General features: G+C 40.4%; 2 protein-coding genes across 3 annotated transcripts; both read right to left on the reverse strand.

Moving 5' to 3' along the window:
• LOC115692365 (uncharacterized) lies at positions 1-3,871 on the reverse strand. The gene is made up of 7 exons (XM_030619190.2): positions 3,685-3,871; positions 3,422-3,594; positions 3,236-3,288; positions 2,424-2,538; positions 2,130-2,252; positions 613-784; positions 1-436 (listed from the first exon to the last, which is right to left on the reverse strand). Exons 1-7 carry the CDS (start codon positions 3,820-3,822, stop codon positions 251-253), a joined length of 960 nt encoding a protein of 319 aa, XP_030475050.2. The 5' UTR covers positions 3,823-3,871; the 3' UTR covers positions 1-250.
• A 2,753-nt stretch (positions 3,872-6,624) lies between these two features.
• LOC130136786 (uncharacterized protein At2g24330-like) lies at positions 6,625-13,458 on the reverse strand. 2 transcript variants are annotated; one of them, XM_056307123.1, is made up of 6 exons: positions 13,103-13,458; positions 12,523-12,792; positions 12,265-12,409; positions 9,155-9,264; positions 7,362-7,764; positions 6,625-7,229 (listed from the first exon to the last, which is right to left on the reverse strand). In XM_056307123.1, exons 2-6 carry the CDS (start codon positions 12,787-12,789, stop codon positions 6,958-6,960), a joined length of 1,197 nt encoding a protein of 398 aa, XP_056163098.1. In that variant the 5' UTR covers positions 12,790-12,792; positions 13,103-13,458; the 3' UTR covers positions 6,625-6,957. The 2 variants fall into 2 exon arrangements, with proteins under 2 accessions (XP_056163098.1, XP_056163099.1); XM_056307124.1 differs by lacking the exon at positions 13,103-13,458 and adding an exon at positions 12,895-12,909 and having other exon boundaries at positions 12,523-12,814.
• Positions 13,459-13,830: the final 372 nt, after the last annotated feature.

Genomic DNA, 13,830 nt, shown 5'->3' on the forward strand with positions numbered 1-13,830 from the left:
TTTCCTGGAAACAGGAGCTGCTTCCTTGGAATGCCAGTTTCAGCTTGATTAGGATTCTAACCGACAACAAATAAGTCGACAACAGAATCATTGAGACGACAACTGAGCATACGGGAGTTGCCCCAATTCAACAAGAAAAACTACCCAAGCGGTCAATCGATATCAATGATAAATCATATCTAGAGAAGTTTTGTCCTAAATTAATGTGGAGGCTTTCTTTGCCCGGTTTTCTCAATTGATTGGATAAAATTCAATCGAGGAGGTGCTCTATCCATTTTTCAACAATAGCTGGAGAACCATACCATGGTCTGGATACGTCGTCAGAGCCAACAGGCGAATGATAAACCCCATCTAAGCTGATGTTAAGCGCACCCTCCAAATGAGCCGATACTTCTGGCACAACTCCATCTCCCCATACATCTGCTTGCCCGCATACCTGATCAAAACATAATAATTTCAACCCACTCCTTAGCAACATATAGCTCCACTATGTCTATCCATCATGCCAAGTTTCAGAAATAGGCGTGAAGAAGAACTCAAATAAAAATTCTGATGGATTCCTCCACAAGTAATTCCATAGATGAATGGTTCAAGGTGCCAAAATTAGTTTACCTGCTTGTAACCCTGCCCAACAAAACGGGCACGCCAAGTGGAGGTGTTTAATGTTGCACTTTCTACATCATCAGCAATAGCAACCTCAGAAATCAATTGATCTCCATCAACTGGAATTGCGGACACAACATTGATCTGTGAGCCACCGAATATACGAGCACCTTGTATATACCTGGACTTTGCACTATCAGTTCAGAGTCCAAATTTTTTTTTTTTGGGGGTCAAAAGAGTCCAAATTTCAGATGCTAATAAATTGCTACTTGAGTCTGATCTCCATTAAGATGGAGAGATAATGTTCCAACTAATACAATACTCCAGTTCTGCAGTATACATGGTGCTTTTTCGAGTGCTAGCACTGCACTCTTCAGATTTTTTCTCTTTAAAAAAATTTAAATTGCATGACTCGACGGATATTTTAGCATGTGCAGAATATTCCTGTCCTTGTTGGTTAGCCATACATAATAAGCATGTAAGAGTCCCATTTCCAGGGAATCTGTTCAACATGTTTAGCTCTCTAATTGCGCCATAATGAGAGGACTCCACGCTTCTATTTCCAAATGAAGTTTCCCAAAAGGAAAATCAAGAGGCTTAGCAGTAAAGCATCCGCTTTCACTAGAGAAAATGTATATATATCTCATCTGAATCACACAATATTTAGATGACTTTAAGGGCCGCGTTGTTTCACTAATAGTTGTGAAACAGATCCCAATATTGAGCAGCAAGTAATTTCCTCCAGAAGTGCATAATGTACGTATTGGCTATCAGCAAAGCATGCTAGAAATTTGCTACTTCGAATTTCCAAACAAAAAACGAAAAAAGGCATGAGAAACATATACAAACCGATATTCTCTTACATCCTAACATAGGTGCATGCTCTAAAAACTTATTCTACTCCACAGCTGAAATTAGATAATGAGTTCTTTCCTGTTTTTCTCTTTTCTTTTTGCAACCCAAAAACTTCGCTAATACAACGAGATAAATTCTCTTGCAGGATATGCTAGAATATCCTCTTAGAAAATGCTACAAGGATATGGGAAAGGTTTTCTCAAATTCAGGCTCATCAAGAAAGATGGAGAACAAGAGACATTTTGGCCACAAAGTCTTTGAGAAAGGTAATTACCCTATAGGATAGGAAGTTCTAGCCAGTCTTCCAGGTGCCTAATACAATAAAACTTTTCCAAATGAACGAACAACAACTAGAGTAAAAACTACCACGAAAGGAATCCTTGGAGTATAGAATGTTGGTACCATCCATGGGATAAACCCCTAATAGATCTTAAGTCAAAACACCAAGTTTTAGGTCAGGTCAACAAGAGGAGATGCCGTGTATTAGTGAAACAATAAAATTTTCATGGCAAGATATAGTCCAATTGCATAAATCTCTGTACTGTAGTATCTTATAGTGACAATTAGCTAATCACTTTGCTTTTACATGAACATTCCAAACTGAAGCAGCTAACCAGAGGTTCTTAAAACTATTTTAGGATAAGAAAAAGGACCAAAGTGATGAGATGTACCTTCCTGCAACACACACATACTTCAGTTCTGGAGTATACACAGCATTTCTGCAATTCTTCTCAACATAATCCAAGAGACCCCTGGTTTGATCTATAACCCCAGAAAGTCCTTTTGGAGGTGGCCTGATTACAAAGATGAAGTAATTGTACTGTTTCCTTGAGTTCCAGACTGAGATCTAACAAGTAAATCAGTGTACAGATAATAGATATACAGCACGTCAAAGTTATAGGCAAAGAGCCAGAACAAGGTATGAAGGGGCATAGAGAGATCGAGTCAGAAACTTTGAAACCTACGAGTGAGGAGTGCCCAGAGTCAATAACAGAGATATATCGCACACTCCAAATTCTTCCATATAGACACGTGCTAACCATCCTCCCGCTGAGTGTCCGATCAAAGATAACGAGCCACCTAAAACGAGAATGAGAAAGAGCTCCTATCATGTGATTGGAAAGGAGAATGTAATCCTTCAGTGGAAAATATATAGTGGAAGGAGGCAGGGAAAGTACGACGAGAGATTTCCATGATGAAGAGTTAAGCCAAGAGCAAGCCCCATATTTTATGTCAGAAAGGATTCGGCTAAGGAGTTACGCTTTATAAATTACACACTGCTCTGAAGAAGTGATTGCGCAACTCATAGGAAAGACCACTCAAAAATTCAAATATCTTGAGATAGTCAAAGTTGCTCTCGCGAAAAATTATTGCCCATGCTTTATCTGCTCTCAATTTTTCACCTTTCTATGTTTTCAAGAAAAGAAAAATTGCAGTGGTTCAAAAGTCACCACCTTGTCTTACGCCAGCATCGAGCACGACCTCACACAGTCCAGATTTTTGCGTCCTATGGTTCATTAGCATAATATGTTCCTCAGCGCAAAGAAAGGCGTAACAGCATTATGCAAAATTAACCTACAATTACCTTCAAATGCCCGATGAAGTTTTGCACGCTGATGACGATCACATCGAAAGCGAAAAAGCAAAAGAAAGATTACATCTAATGCGACTGTTTCGGGAACATTTGTTCCTCCAGATCCCACAACATCAACGAGACACCACACGAAAATGCAAGAAACAAGCTCATAGGGTGGCCCAGAGATGCAATGCAGCGTACCTCGAGCCAGCTCCTTCGCCTCTCGCACGGCCTCATCGACCCTCTTCAAGTACCTACGTTCCACCAATTCACCAATTCCGAGAAAAACGACACGAACACGTCTAATTACGTCCATTCGAAATTGCCCAAACCAAACCAAACCCAACATCAAGCATCGATCGATCGAGCGAGAGACGGAGAGAGTACCAGTCGAGGACGGGGCGAGGGCGGAGGGTGCCGCGCCAGTAATTGGGGTCGACCAATCCGGCGGCGTTCCTGAACCAATCGAGCCGCGACACCTTCGCGACCACGCTGGGGACGCCGGTGCCTTCCAGCGTGAGCTGCAGCTTCCCGTAGTCCCCCGCGTTGTTCCCTAACCCCTGCCCCAAAAAAACAAAAAACTCCGGCTAAAATCAGCAACGACCGAGTTCAGAACGTGCGTTCACTTCCCAATCACAACACGCACAGACCGGAAGAATGACGGCGGGGCGGCAGCTTGCGGCGGCGGCGGCGGCGGAGGCGGAGGAGGCGGCGGCGGCTGCGGCGGCGGCGGAGGAGGAGAAGAGGGATTTGGAAGGAGGGGATAGGACCAAATCCATGACCGCCATACAAATCTTTCTTCTTCTTCTTCTTCTTCTTCTTCGACGTGGTCGTCGCTACTTCATTCACTTCTTTTGCGCGCCTTTTTAGCGACAGTAAGAGTACGGTTCAAAGAGGCGTACGGATCGGCCGTAGCCCGCAAAATATTTTTTTTCAAATATTTTTTTTTTGGCTGCGAAATATTTTTTTTTAATTTAATAAAATCGGAAATTTGCGGTCCTCAACTTCGCACCTCGCGCTCCCCACGCAACGCCCGTTCTTGAATTTGTGGTTTGTGCATTCAAGTCCTTCAATCAATCGAACTTTTTGCAATCAGGTCCCTCGCTCTCTAATTCCGGGCAATTAAAGCCGACCTGCCCACCCGATTTTTAGCCAACACTATGATGTGAAAACGAAGGAAAGGAATCAATACCAAGCTACCGACACGGCACCCAATATACGATTAGCCGAATTCTCGATATATCCTATTTCATATGTCACGACCCGAGTCGATTAGATGAATTGAGCACGAGCCGCGCGCCATAGACGTGACTCAGTAAAAGATCAAGTAAAGTATAAGTATTGTTCATGGACAAGGATTGGCCATAGTGTGTTCGAGGGAGGGGAATAGAACTATCAAATGCAATATATAGGAAGCATCTAGGGGCATGAAGATATCCTTTGAATTCTTTGACTAGTGTAGTATTTCGTTCTCCCAAACTGGTGTCCAAAAGTGATCTTGGAGTGCTGCTCTCTTGGGTGAGTGTCAGTGAGAGATCCTTGAATCCTTGGAGAAATTATCAAAAATCTCTTAAACCTATTATAATTATGCAAATTCAATCATTAACCTGTCAATCGTGTCAATTCAGTCTTAAACATTTTTACATTGTGCCAATTGAGTCCATCCGATCAATTTTGACCGGAAATCGTTGACGTGAATAACATCTGTCCTACGTGGCACGACTAGCGCTAACGTGGATATATTTTAACAGTTTTTGAATTTTCTTATAATTTTTCCTTTTTTTTCTTTACTTTTTTTTTTTTATCGAGGGCCAGCAAGGGTCGCTAGCCATAGGTGAGGGTTGGGACACCTTCGCTAGGCACAGGCGAGGGCATCGCGGCCCTCGCCTAGGTCCTCGCCGGCCACACCAAGGGTCAACAGGCGACCCTTGCCAGCCCTCAATCAAATATTAAAATATTATTAGAAAAATGTCCATGTCAGGGTTGATCGATGTCCACTTCAACGATTTCATGCCAAAATTGACAAGATGAACTCAATTGATAAAATATAAAAAGGTTTAATACTAAATTGGCATAATTAAAAAGTTAAAGATTGAATTGGAATTGGCATAATAATAATAGGTTTTAGGACTTTTTTTGGTAATCATCCCTTGAATATTTAGTCCAACAAAGCGGCCCGGACTGGGTTGTCTTGTGTAAGAGTGAAACACGAGAGGAAAGGGGACGGGAAACACAAGTGAGAGTGAACAACACGGTTGGAAGTGTGATCGTGTCAAGGATTGCACTGCCCGCGCGAACCAAGCATCGTGTCGGTGACACAGACTGGCAATAACTATTTCAATATCAAATATTTTGGTCGGCACCAATCAAGTCGACTCGTCAGCTTCAATTTGTCAGAGTTGGCGATAGAACGACTTATTAGAAAAAAATTTATGCATTCAGTGACTCCATTGCACAAATACAAGTTACACAACAATATTAAGAAGTTAGTTCAAGTTCAAGTTCAAGAACTAGGTGTCCATTTTTTCCTACAACTACAATATATAAGAACGCTAAGCATAGTAAATATATATCCAATCTCAATTTTTTTTTTATAATACTAACTATTTCCCTCGCATTTCATGCGGATATATGCGTATATGTTATTTTGAATGGTTAGTAAGGTCAGCGACATGAGATTGTAACATAAGAAACTAGATTATAAATGTATCGTAAGTTCATTAAATTTTCATTTTACTATAACTTTAAATCGAATGAATTTTCTTAATTTTTAATATACGGGTTATTTAAGACATAATGGAAAATGCTTTCATTTCCTTAGCCTATGAAATTGTGCATGTTCAGCGTTTCTTCCATGCTTGCTAGTTGCCTATGTATTGCATCTACTAGTGATGAGGATGTGAACATCTAATAGGATTACAATGCGGTGATTTCTCTATGTGACGTTGGAGGACTTGTCTAATCGACATAACTTTGTTGTGAAGTGATGTATCCTATGCGTCCGGTAATATACGGTTTTCTACTCCGGTATCCCAAAGTTATGTTATATCACTCGTATAACGAACAGTCCACTCGAACTTAGGTACTTCTTCACAATTTATCTCTTGTCAAGATGACACTAGATTCGTTAATATGTAATCTTTGCGGTTAATTTTTCAACTCTATCCGACTCAAAACTCAATCAGGTCGGCCCATCTTCAGAACGAGCTTTTACACGGCCCATGGGCTGCGGCAAAACCCTATCATTCAGCCGAAACTCGACATCTCAAATCTTCCAGCAAGTGTTTAACTTTACCTTAGAGCTCCCCACTTCCGAGCCTAGGCGAAGTTTTGCTCTAAGTACGCGATGCAAAGCGTCAATCCTTCCGATCATACATCTCTTCTGGAAGTACTTACAGGATTAGAAACCCTTTCAAGGGATGTGTCTAAACGTCAACTCGGTATTCCATACGACTCTAGGCAAAAGTCTAGGCTTGCCAACAATTTAATCCGAATTCGCGGGTCGGGATCAAGAGGGATTGCAAGTTAGGTCATCGATTTATGGATGATTAGTCTTGTCATATGGTGAGATAGTAACACCAAAGAAGCAATTCAAACTAAATTAAAGCATCTTTGGGAGAATAGTCTTAGTCAATATTAGGTTTATGGTTACCTTATGCTAATGTACTTATGTTCCAGATAAGATCTTGCCTCTAACCAGTTCCATCTAATGGCAGTCGAGAAAACATCAATTCCAAAAGCTGAGATACACAAATCTCATACCCACTCCACGCGATCTATGCATCCTGTCCAAAAAGGCGTATACACTCCGAAGTCACGACCAAGCAAGACAACCTACACAAAATCCATCTAGTCGCAGGCAAACACAAACAGGTCGTAAAGGGATTAGAAAAGAAAAAAAAACAGAAGCGGCGCATATTTTACTATCCCTTAGGAGCCGAATCGCCTGACGCAACCTTTTCTGGTGCTTCCACTACCTCAGCGGCCCCTAAAGTGGCGGTCGTCGTGGCCACACTGTCGCTCGCTGAACCAGCGGTATTGTCAATCGTGTCTCCTCCGCTACCCATCCTCAAGGAACCCATGTCCGGGGATGTAGACCCGGAGACATGCTCTTCCGACTGTTTTGGCTGATTAAGGGCACGGCAGTGCGGGCAGTAGTAAGTGATGAACGGGAAATCCTCCTTCCTAGCGAGCCCTGCACAGAAGCAAGAATGCCGTGCTGTTACTCCCCACCAAATGACATCGCAATCTAAAAAGAAAGATCATCGCCTGCATTTGTTAAATAAAACAAGCATGACAAACTATATAAACAAGATAACTCGCTTACCATTGTGCATGTGGCAGTTACCACATATGAGCGCATAAGACTGCATTGGATCCTCGCCCACAAGCAATGCTGCAAGTCGAGCGATCCATCCATTGTTCTGAATGGATGATGCATCTGGATAATAGTGGTCAACAACCAATTGCTCGTGCTCAGCTGCTGAAGTGGGTGTTCCTCCATCTGATTGACGCGTCATGGTACTCCCTTCACTGCTAGCCCTGGTGTGCAACTCTTTTCTATTCCGTAGCCCACTGGACTGCGCAAGCTCAACGTCATTGCTCTTCCCCGTCGAGGCAACGGACTGAGATTCGTCTCCTACAAACACCTTCAAGCCAGAATCTGCACCCAATTTCGATGCCAGGACAGTTGCGGCAGCTGCCTTGGCTGCTGGATCTGGATCATATCGCTGTAGAGAAAATCAACATTAAGTATGACGCCTTGACTTTGCAAATGATACAAGACCATGCCCAAGAACAGATGCACAAACTACAGGAGGAAAGAAACGTACATGAAACAAAGTACAAAGCTCAAGGAATAGCTAAGAAAATAGATATAGTTCCAACTACAGCATAGTTACTGCATAATTGGTTTATGTATTTTGATGTTTCGATGTTATTACAATATGAACTTAATTCCCCAAGTTGTACCTCTCACAAGACTACTGCACTACCTACTCCTAAGCTATGAATGGTGATTAAAAACAAGAATTAAAGACTGATGAACATTAAACATAAGTGAGAGTGTTTATACAGAGTGCATGCGACATGAGCACAGCAAAATGATGTTTTTAGCAACAAGCTCCCTTCTATCTATTTCCATTTCCAGATACTATTTATTAAAGTCCCCAGGCCCTGCACTGATAAAAGACCCAACTACGCGATTGATCCTTTTTTGCAGCCCAATACCGCAAAATTTGCACTTGGGCATCAACCACCTAACCAATAGTACCAAACTAACAAAGCTAACTATCAGCCAGAATTTTTGGCCCAAAAAAAAACTCAGTCAAGATTCACAATGAATATAAGTCGATGTTCAAAAACGCACACCTTCAAGAGCTACTTGATAGTTGAATATCCACACAGGTTCCAGAAATTAGGTGTTCGTAAAGTGTATAGCATCAGGGAGTCAATTCTTTTTATATTTAGTCTACCTTGCTTTACTACAGTCTTTATTATCAAATAAACAGGTAAATACCCAGAGTTCTATATTTTGTGAAAATCAATCACGTTGGTTAGTAGCAACCCCCCCCCAAAAAAAACAAAAACAAAAAAAACCAACCCAAAACCGAACAATAAAAACAAAAAGCAAAAAAAGAGTGAGAGAGTGGAAAAGAAACTTGAGGGAAAGCAAAAAAATTTGACCCCATCCTACCAATACGTAGGGTAGTGGAATCAAATTGATGTTTACTTCAAACAATTGACTCCTGTTTCAATCAAGTGGGTTCATGGAAAGAACGGGAGTTAAAATGTATGAAGTAAGAATTATGATTCTGCAATTTGACTTATTGGTTGACAGTCAAATCCCTTAGATAAATGCGTACATTGTCCCATTGCAAAAGGACCTCAGCCTAACTTATTGGCCAACCATTGCATCACAATTCTGCAATTTCTCTTCTTAACAATGACATAGCAATTTACAATAAAAAAATGGGGCAGAGTAATAAACGCCTCAAGCAACATCACTCGTACTAACTCTTTTACTTCAGAGAGCAATTCTTTCAAATGACTTAACAAAGCAAACAAATAACAATAGAATATACCAGTGTGAAAATGCCCCCCACCCCCAAAAGACGTCACCTGAATTAGCTGCTGAGTAGAATAATAGTTAGTCTTCTCTTTAAGTTCATCAATTTTCGCTTGCCTCTCAGTCCGAAGCCGCTCGACAGTTTTTTGGTCCTTGCGATCACCTTTAAAGTCAACACGATCAAACGGTCAGACAATCAATATACATCAAAAATCTCAAATTCAACATCATGAACAAGAAGTTGGGAATTTGGGCCAATCAAGATAAAGATGAACCTACACCTAATATGAAACAGATCATCCAAGGCATAGCCACACATGCTAACACATTCAGACCAGAAACAAAAATGTGCAGATGTAACTTTTATCCCATTCTCTGAATTCAAGATGCCTAAGTTTGCTAAATAGTAAACGACACAGCATCAACAATTATCTGCAATTTAGTAGTGGATTTAATAATCAACTCAACCAGTTATCCGCAGACAAGATGTTTTACAAAAAATGGTCCTTGAACGATTGACAATAAGTAGGTGCCATGTAATCAACGAAATAGTTGAATTGTAAATCAACTGATCCATAGAGATTTCTGTTATAAATGCCGGACGGAAATAGTAAATTGAACTCCACAGTAAGTTTAAAGGAGAGTTTGATCAAAAACATTGATTTATAAATTTTGGTTGAGAGCAGGCCAAGTATTTATTAAAAGCTCCATCCGTTATGACTTCTTTTAAACAAAAAGTTTAAGAAAAAAGAATTATTTGACCTTAGAAAAATTTGATAAAAATTTAAGATGACTTCAAATGACTTTGCATTGTTTAGATTTCTACAGTTGAGGTCTTAATTGTTGTTGAAAAGTCAAATCTCTAATGCTAAAAAGCAAAAGGTTAAAAGTAAATAATCCTAAATCTTTAGTCTCATTGAAACTACAAACATTACTTTCAGTATATACAAGAAATATGTAAAAAGGATCTGAAATTAGAAATTCAGAGTTTGTTGCTATTAGAAAATGAACTTAAAGACAACATTTGTGAGCAACTAGGCTAGAAAATGGCGAAAATGATACTATATTTTCACAAAATGAGTCAATTTTGATAGTATAAAAAAAATGTCCATATAGGTCTCCTCTTTCTTTCTTGCTTTTCCTCCAAATGTAGCCATTGCAAATTCAAATATTTGTTGAACTGAAAAATGAAAGTTCCATCCCTGTAGAGCTAACAATTTGACCTACATTAGATGTGTAACCTAAGAAGGCTCAACTAATTTTACTTGTCCCATGGCAATGCATAATTCAAAGGTGCTCTCTAGCCAAGTTGAGATACAGTTTCAACATCAACATAGTGAATACATGGGATATTCTAATGTTAGTTTAGATATTCTGCGCTACTGGCAGTGACCAATGACACCCAGCTTTCAGTTTCTGAAAATACATAGTGAATCATTATAATCTTCTAATGTTGCACCTGGTTACCCCAAAATTAACTCTTAACATCTACTCCAGCTGTTTGCATAAGCTACTCCGGTGTGAAAAGCTACTCAGCAAGTTTGCATAAGCACCGGTTACGACGTCACCACACACTCTGCACGCCTGTCCTCCCTCAGAAAGAATGTGGATCAACATTATAAGGTGCCTCTCTTGTACAAACAAGCTCTTCAAGTAAATGGCTCTAGATTCCAGAGCCTCAAGGTCACAGCAGAAAAAGAACTTCCCCACCATTAAAAGTTGCAAGAACATAAGGTAGAATTTGATTAAGGGTAACAGTGTCTGGCTGCAGTAATAAGTCCTCGTCAAACAGGCCATTAAAGATTTAAAGAAGAAAAGGCAACATCTCTAGGTCCTACATAAACACTAGAGAAGATAAAATAGCACCTGCTTGGACATGTTCCTAATTAGTCACTCAGTGCTTGGGGCAATATGATTAACTTAAAGAGAGAAAATGGAGGTCATGCCGCCCCTACCATTATCCCTCCCCGTTTTTCTTCATTTTGGCAGGAGAGTGCAGTTTTATGTCCATAATTCCTCCGGTGAAACCTGTTTAATAAACTATACTAACAATAGGACGCGCCCCCTGCTCATGTTGTGCATGTGGCAATGGCAACATGAGGGCTTTAAATAGTGTCCGATCAATTCTAGATTGATATTGCCTGCCCCTAAAACAATCCTCAATCAGTTTTGTGTTTTCAACAACAAAACAGAAAGACTGGATTTTGTTTGCAGCCTTACTTGAATATATCACATACATGGCTTAATTTGTTCCACCTGTTCATTCTCAAAAGTTTGAGAAAAAAACATGAAGAAGAAAAGCTACACAATTATAGCAAAGTACACTAGAAAACAAGCAACTTAAAATTGTGTTAGAAATTCGAAAATCAAATCGTTTGATTATTTATCCAAGCCTTTTCTTGCAATGCACAAGAAAAAACCATGACAACATTGAACAAAGGGATTTTATCCGGTTAAGTAAGTCCCAGGCTCTTCCGCAATTCTGTAAATTGTCCCCATTTTCCCACGCCATAACCTCTATTAAGACAAAAAAAACTTATGCTCCGCAACTTTTAAATTCATGATCCACTAAATAATAGAAATAGCATTGAGCATATCCACATAGACAGAATCAATCAATGAAAGACCAAATTATGAACCTCGACGACTCTTTGCAGTGTGCCCATAAATCACAACAAAGTATCAATTAACAAAGCATTCTCTCTCTTCTCAATCCAGGGAGAAGACTCCATCTATAGACCAAATAATATTCAACAGACTACCACCAAGGGTACACATAACGCAGCCAGCATCAGAAAAACTAAACAATTGTCACCTTCCACTATCACAATCTTTCTACTACTTAGTCCCTAAATTCTGCTTTTGGATTCATCACATAATTCAACGTATCGCCATTTCCTATCTTCATTTTAAATCAGGATTTTGGCCCAACTTTACATTTGGCATTCATGCAGAACTTAATAAAAACAATCAGGAGATATCCATATCCCAACTGCTAAAACTACTGCTTCCTAGTGAACTTTTGCAAATCAATCATGTACATTTTCTCAAAACCAATGCAACAAGGACAGTGCAAAATCTAAAACCATATGAAAACAAGAAAGAAGAGTCTACAAGAATGAGAAGCTATTTACAAGGCTATCATTTGGTTCGAGACACTTACACATTTTTGTGAAGCTGACAAGAGCAGAATAAGATGCGAAAGAAAGAGCAGGCAAGAGGAACATGGGCAAGACCCGAAAAGCCCTCATTTTCCAGTCAAGATCCACCGACCTAGTCGTCACGACGGCATATCCCACCGCGACAATCTGGAAGAGCCATCGTCACTCAGTCAGTGTGTATGTGTAGGTGTGCGATCTATATCATCGCGTGCGCGCGAGAATAGCAAACGCGCACAGCATGTATCTACATATATATATACCTCGAAAAGGAGGGAGAAGAGGATGAGATGACGGGCCATTCGGCGCCACGAATGCGATCGCCGCTTCATCCGGGAGAGCACGGCAGCTTCCTCCTTGGAGATGTACTGCAGCCGCTTCTCGAAATCGTCACTCCGGCTCATCCGGAAGAAGCCGAAAATCCAGGACACCAGACCCTTCCTCTTCTTCTTCTGCTTCTTCTCATCATCAGCACCATCGCCATTGCCCTTCTTGTCGTCCATCGCCGTCTCCCTCTCTTTTTCTTTCATCCGCTAGCAACCCATCATCGAAAAACTCATTCAAGAACTCAACCCAACAGCAACACAACAAATGGAATCACACCCAGTTGACAGAAGGCTAAAATCATCGAAAACTCATTCAAGAACTCAACAGAACAGCAACACAACAAATGGAATCACACCCAGTTGACAGAACGTTAAAATCATAGAAAACTCGTTCAAGAACTCAACCGAACAGCAACACAACAAATGGAATCACACCCAGTTGACAGAACGTCAAAAATTAATAGAAAAAAATAAAAGGAGCAAACGAAAGGAACGAGAACGAATTACACATCCGTACCAGAATTCACAGCGAGCACGATCCGATCTGCCTGTTCTGCTCCTTCTTCCTTAGAGATCTTCAACGCTTTTGCTTTATCCGAGAAAAGGGTCGGTGGGGGTCGGCCTCCCAACCCTCGAATCCCTTCCTTCTTCCCCTGCTTTTTCGAATTTCGGCTTCGAATTTGTCGAGGATCCCCAGGATCGAAGCCAACCCAAGACGTGAACCCCACTTCTTCGATTGACACGACAACGAGGCCGACTGAAGAGGATTAAAGTAGGCTACTAGTGTTGATAGCAATAGGGGGAGAGAGAGAGATTTGTCAATGGAAGGGTAGAGAAGAGGGTTCCATTTGCCTTGCGCCCATGCCTTTGCTTAACCCCTCCATCATCATCATCAGCAACCGCGTCCTTCGCTCCGTCTCTCTCCTACCTTTTCCCTTCCAAGAAGTTATCGTTTTCCACACTGAAAAAAATGGACGCTTGATCGTGAAAGTGCTATTTGGAAAAAAAATTAAAAAGAAAAAGATTAATGCTTGGTAGCCAAAAACACGAATGATTATCGTAACGAAAAATCTCAAACTGATATATTTATAATAAATAATTTAAATTAATTTTATGGTCTTTAAAATTTTTCAAATCGATACATTTTTAATAATTTTACCCTCTGTTAGTCTTCGTTAAATTTTATTATTAAATTTCTGAATTGAATAATACGTAACAGTTGACGGATCTACTGGTTTAGGGTTT

The sequence above is a fragment of the Syzygium oleosum genome, unplaced genomic scaffold, assembly GCF_021117445.2.
Source record: "Syzygium oleosum isolate NSW1041296 unplaced genomic scaffold, Sole_v2.1 Sole_v2.50, whole genome shotgun sequence".
Lineage (NCBI taxonomy): Eukaryota > Viridiplantae > Streptophyta > Magnoliopsida > Myrtales > Myrtaceae > Syzygium > Syzygium oleosum.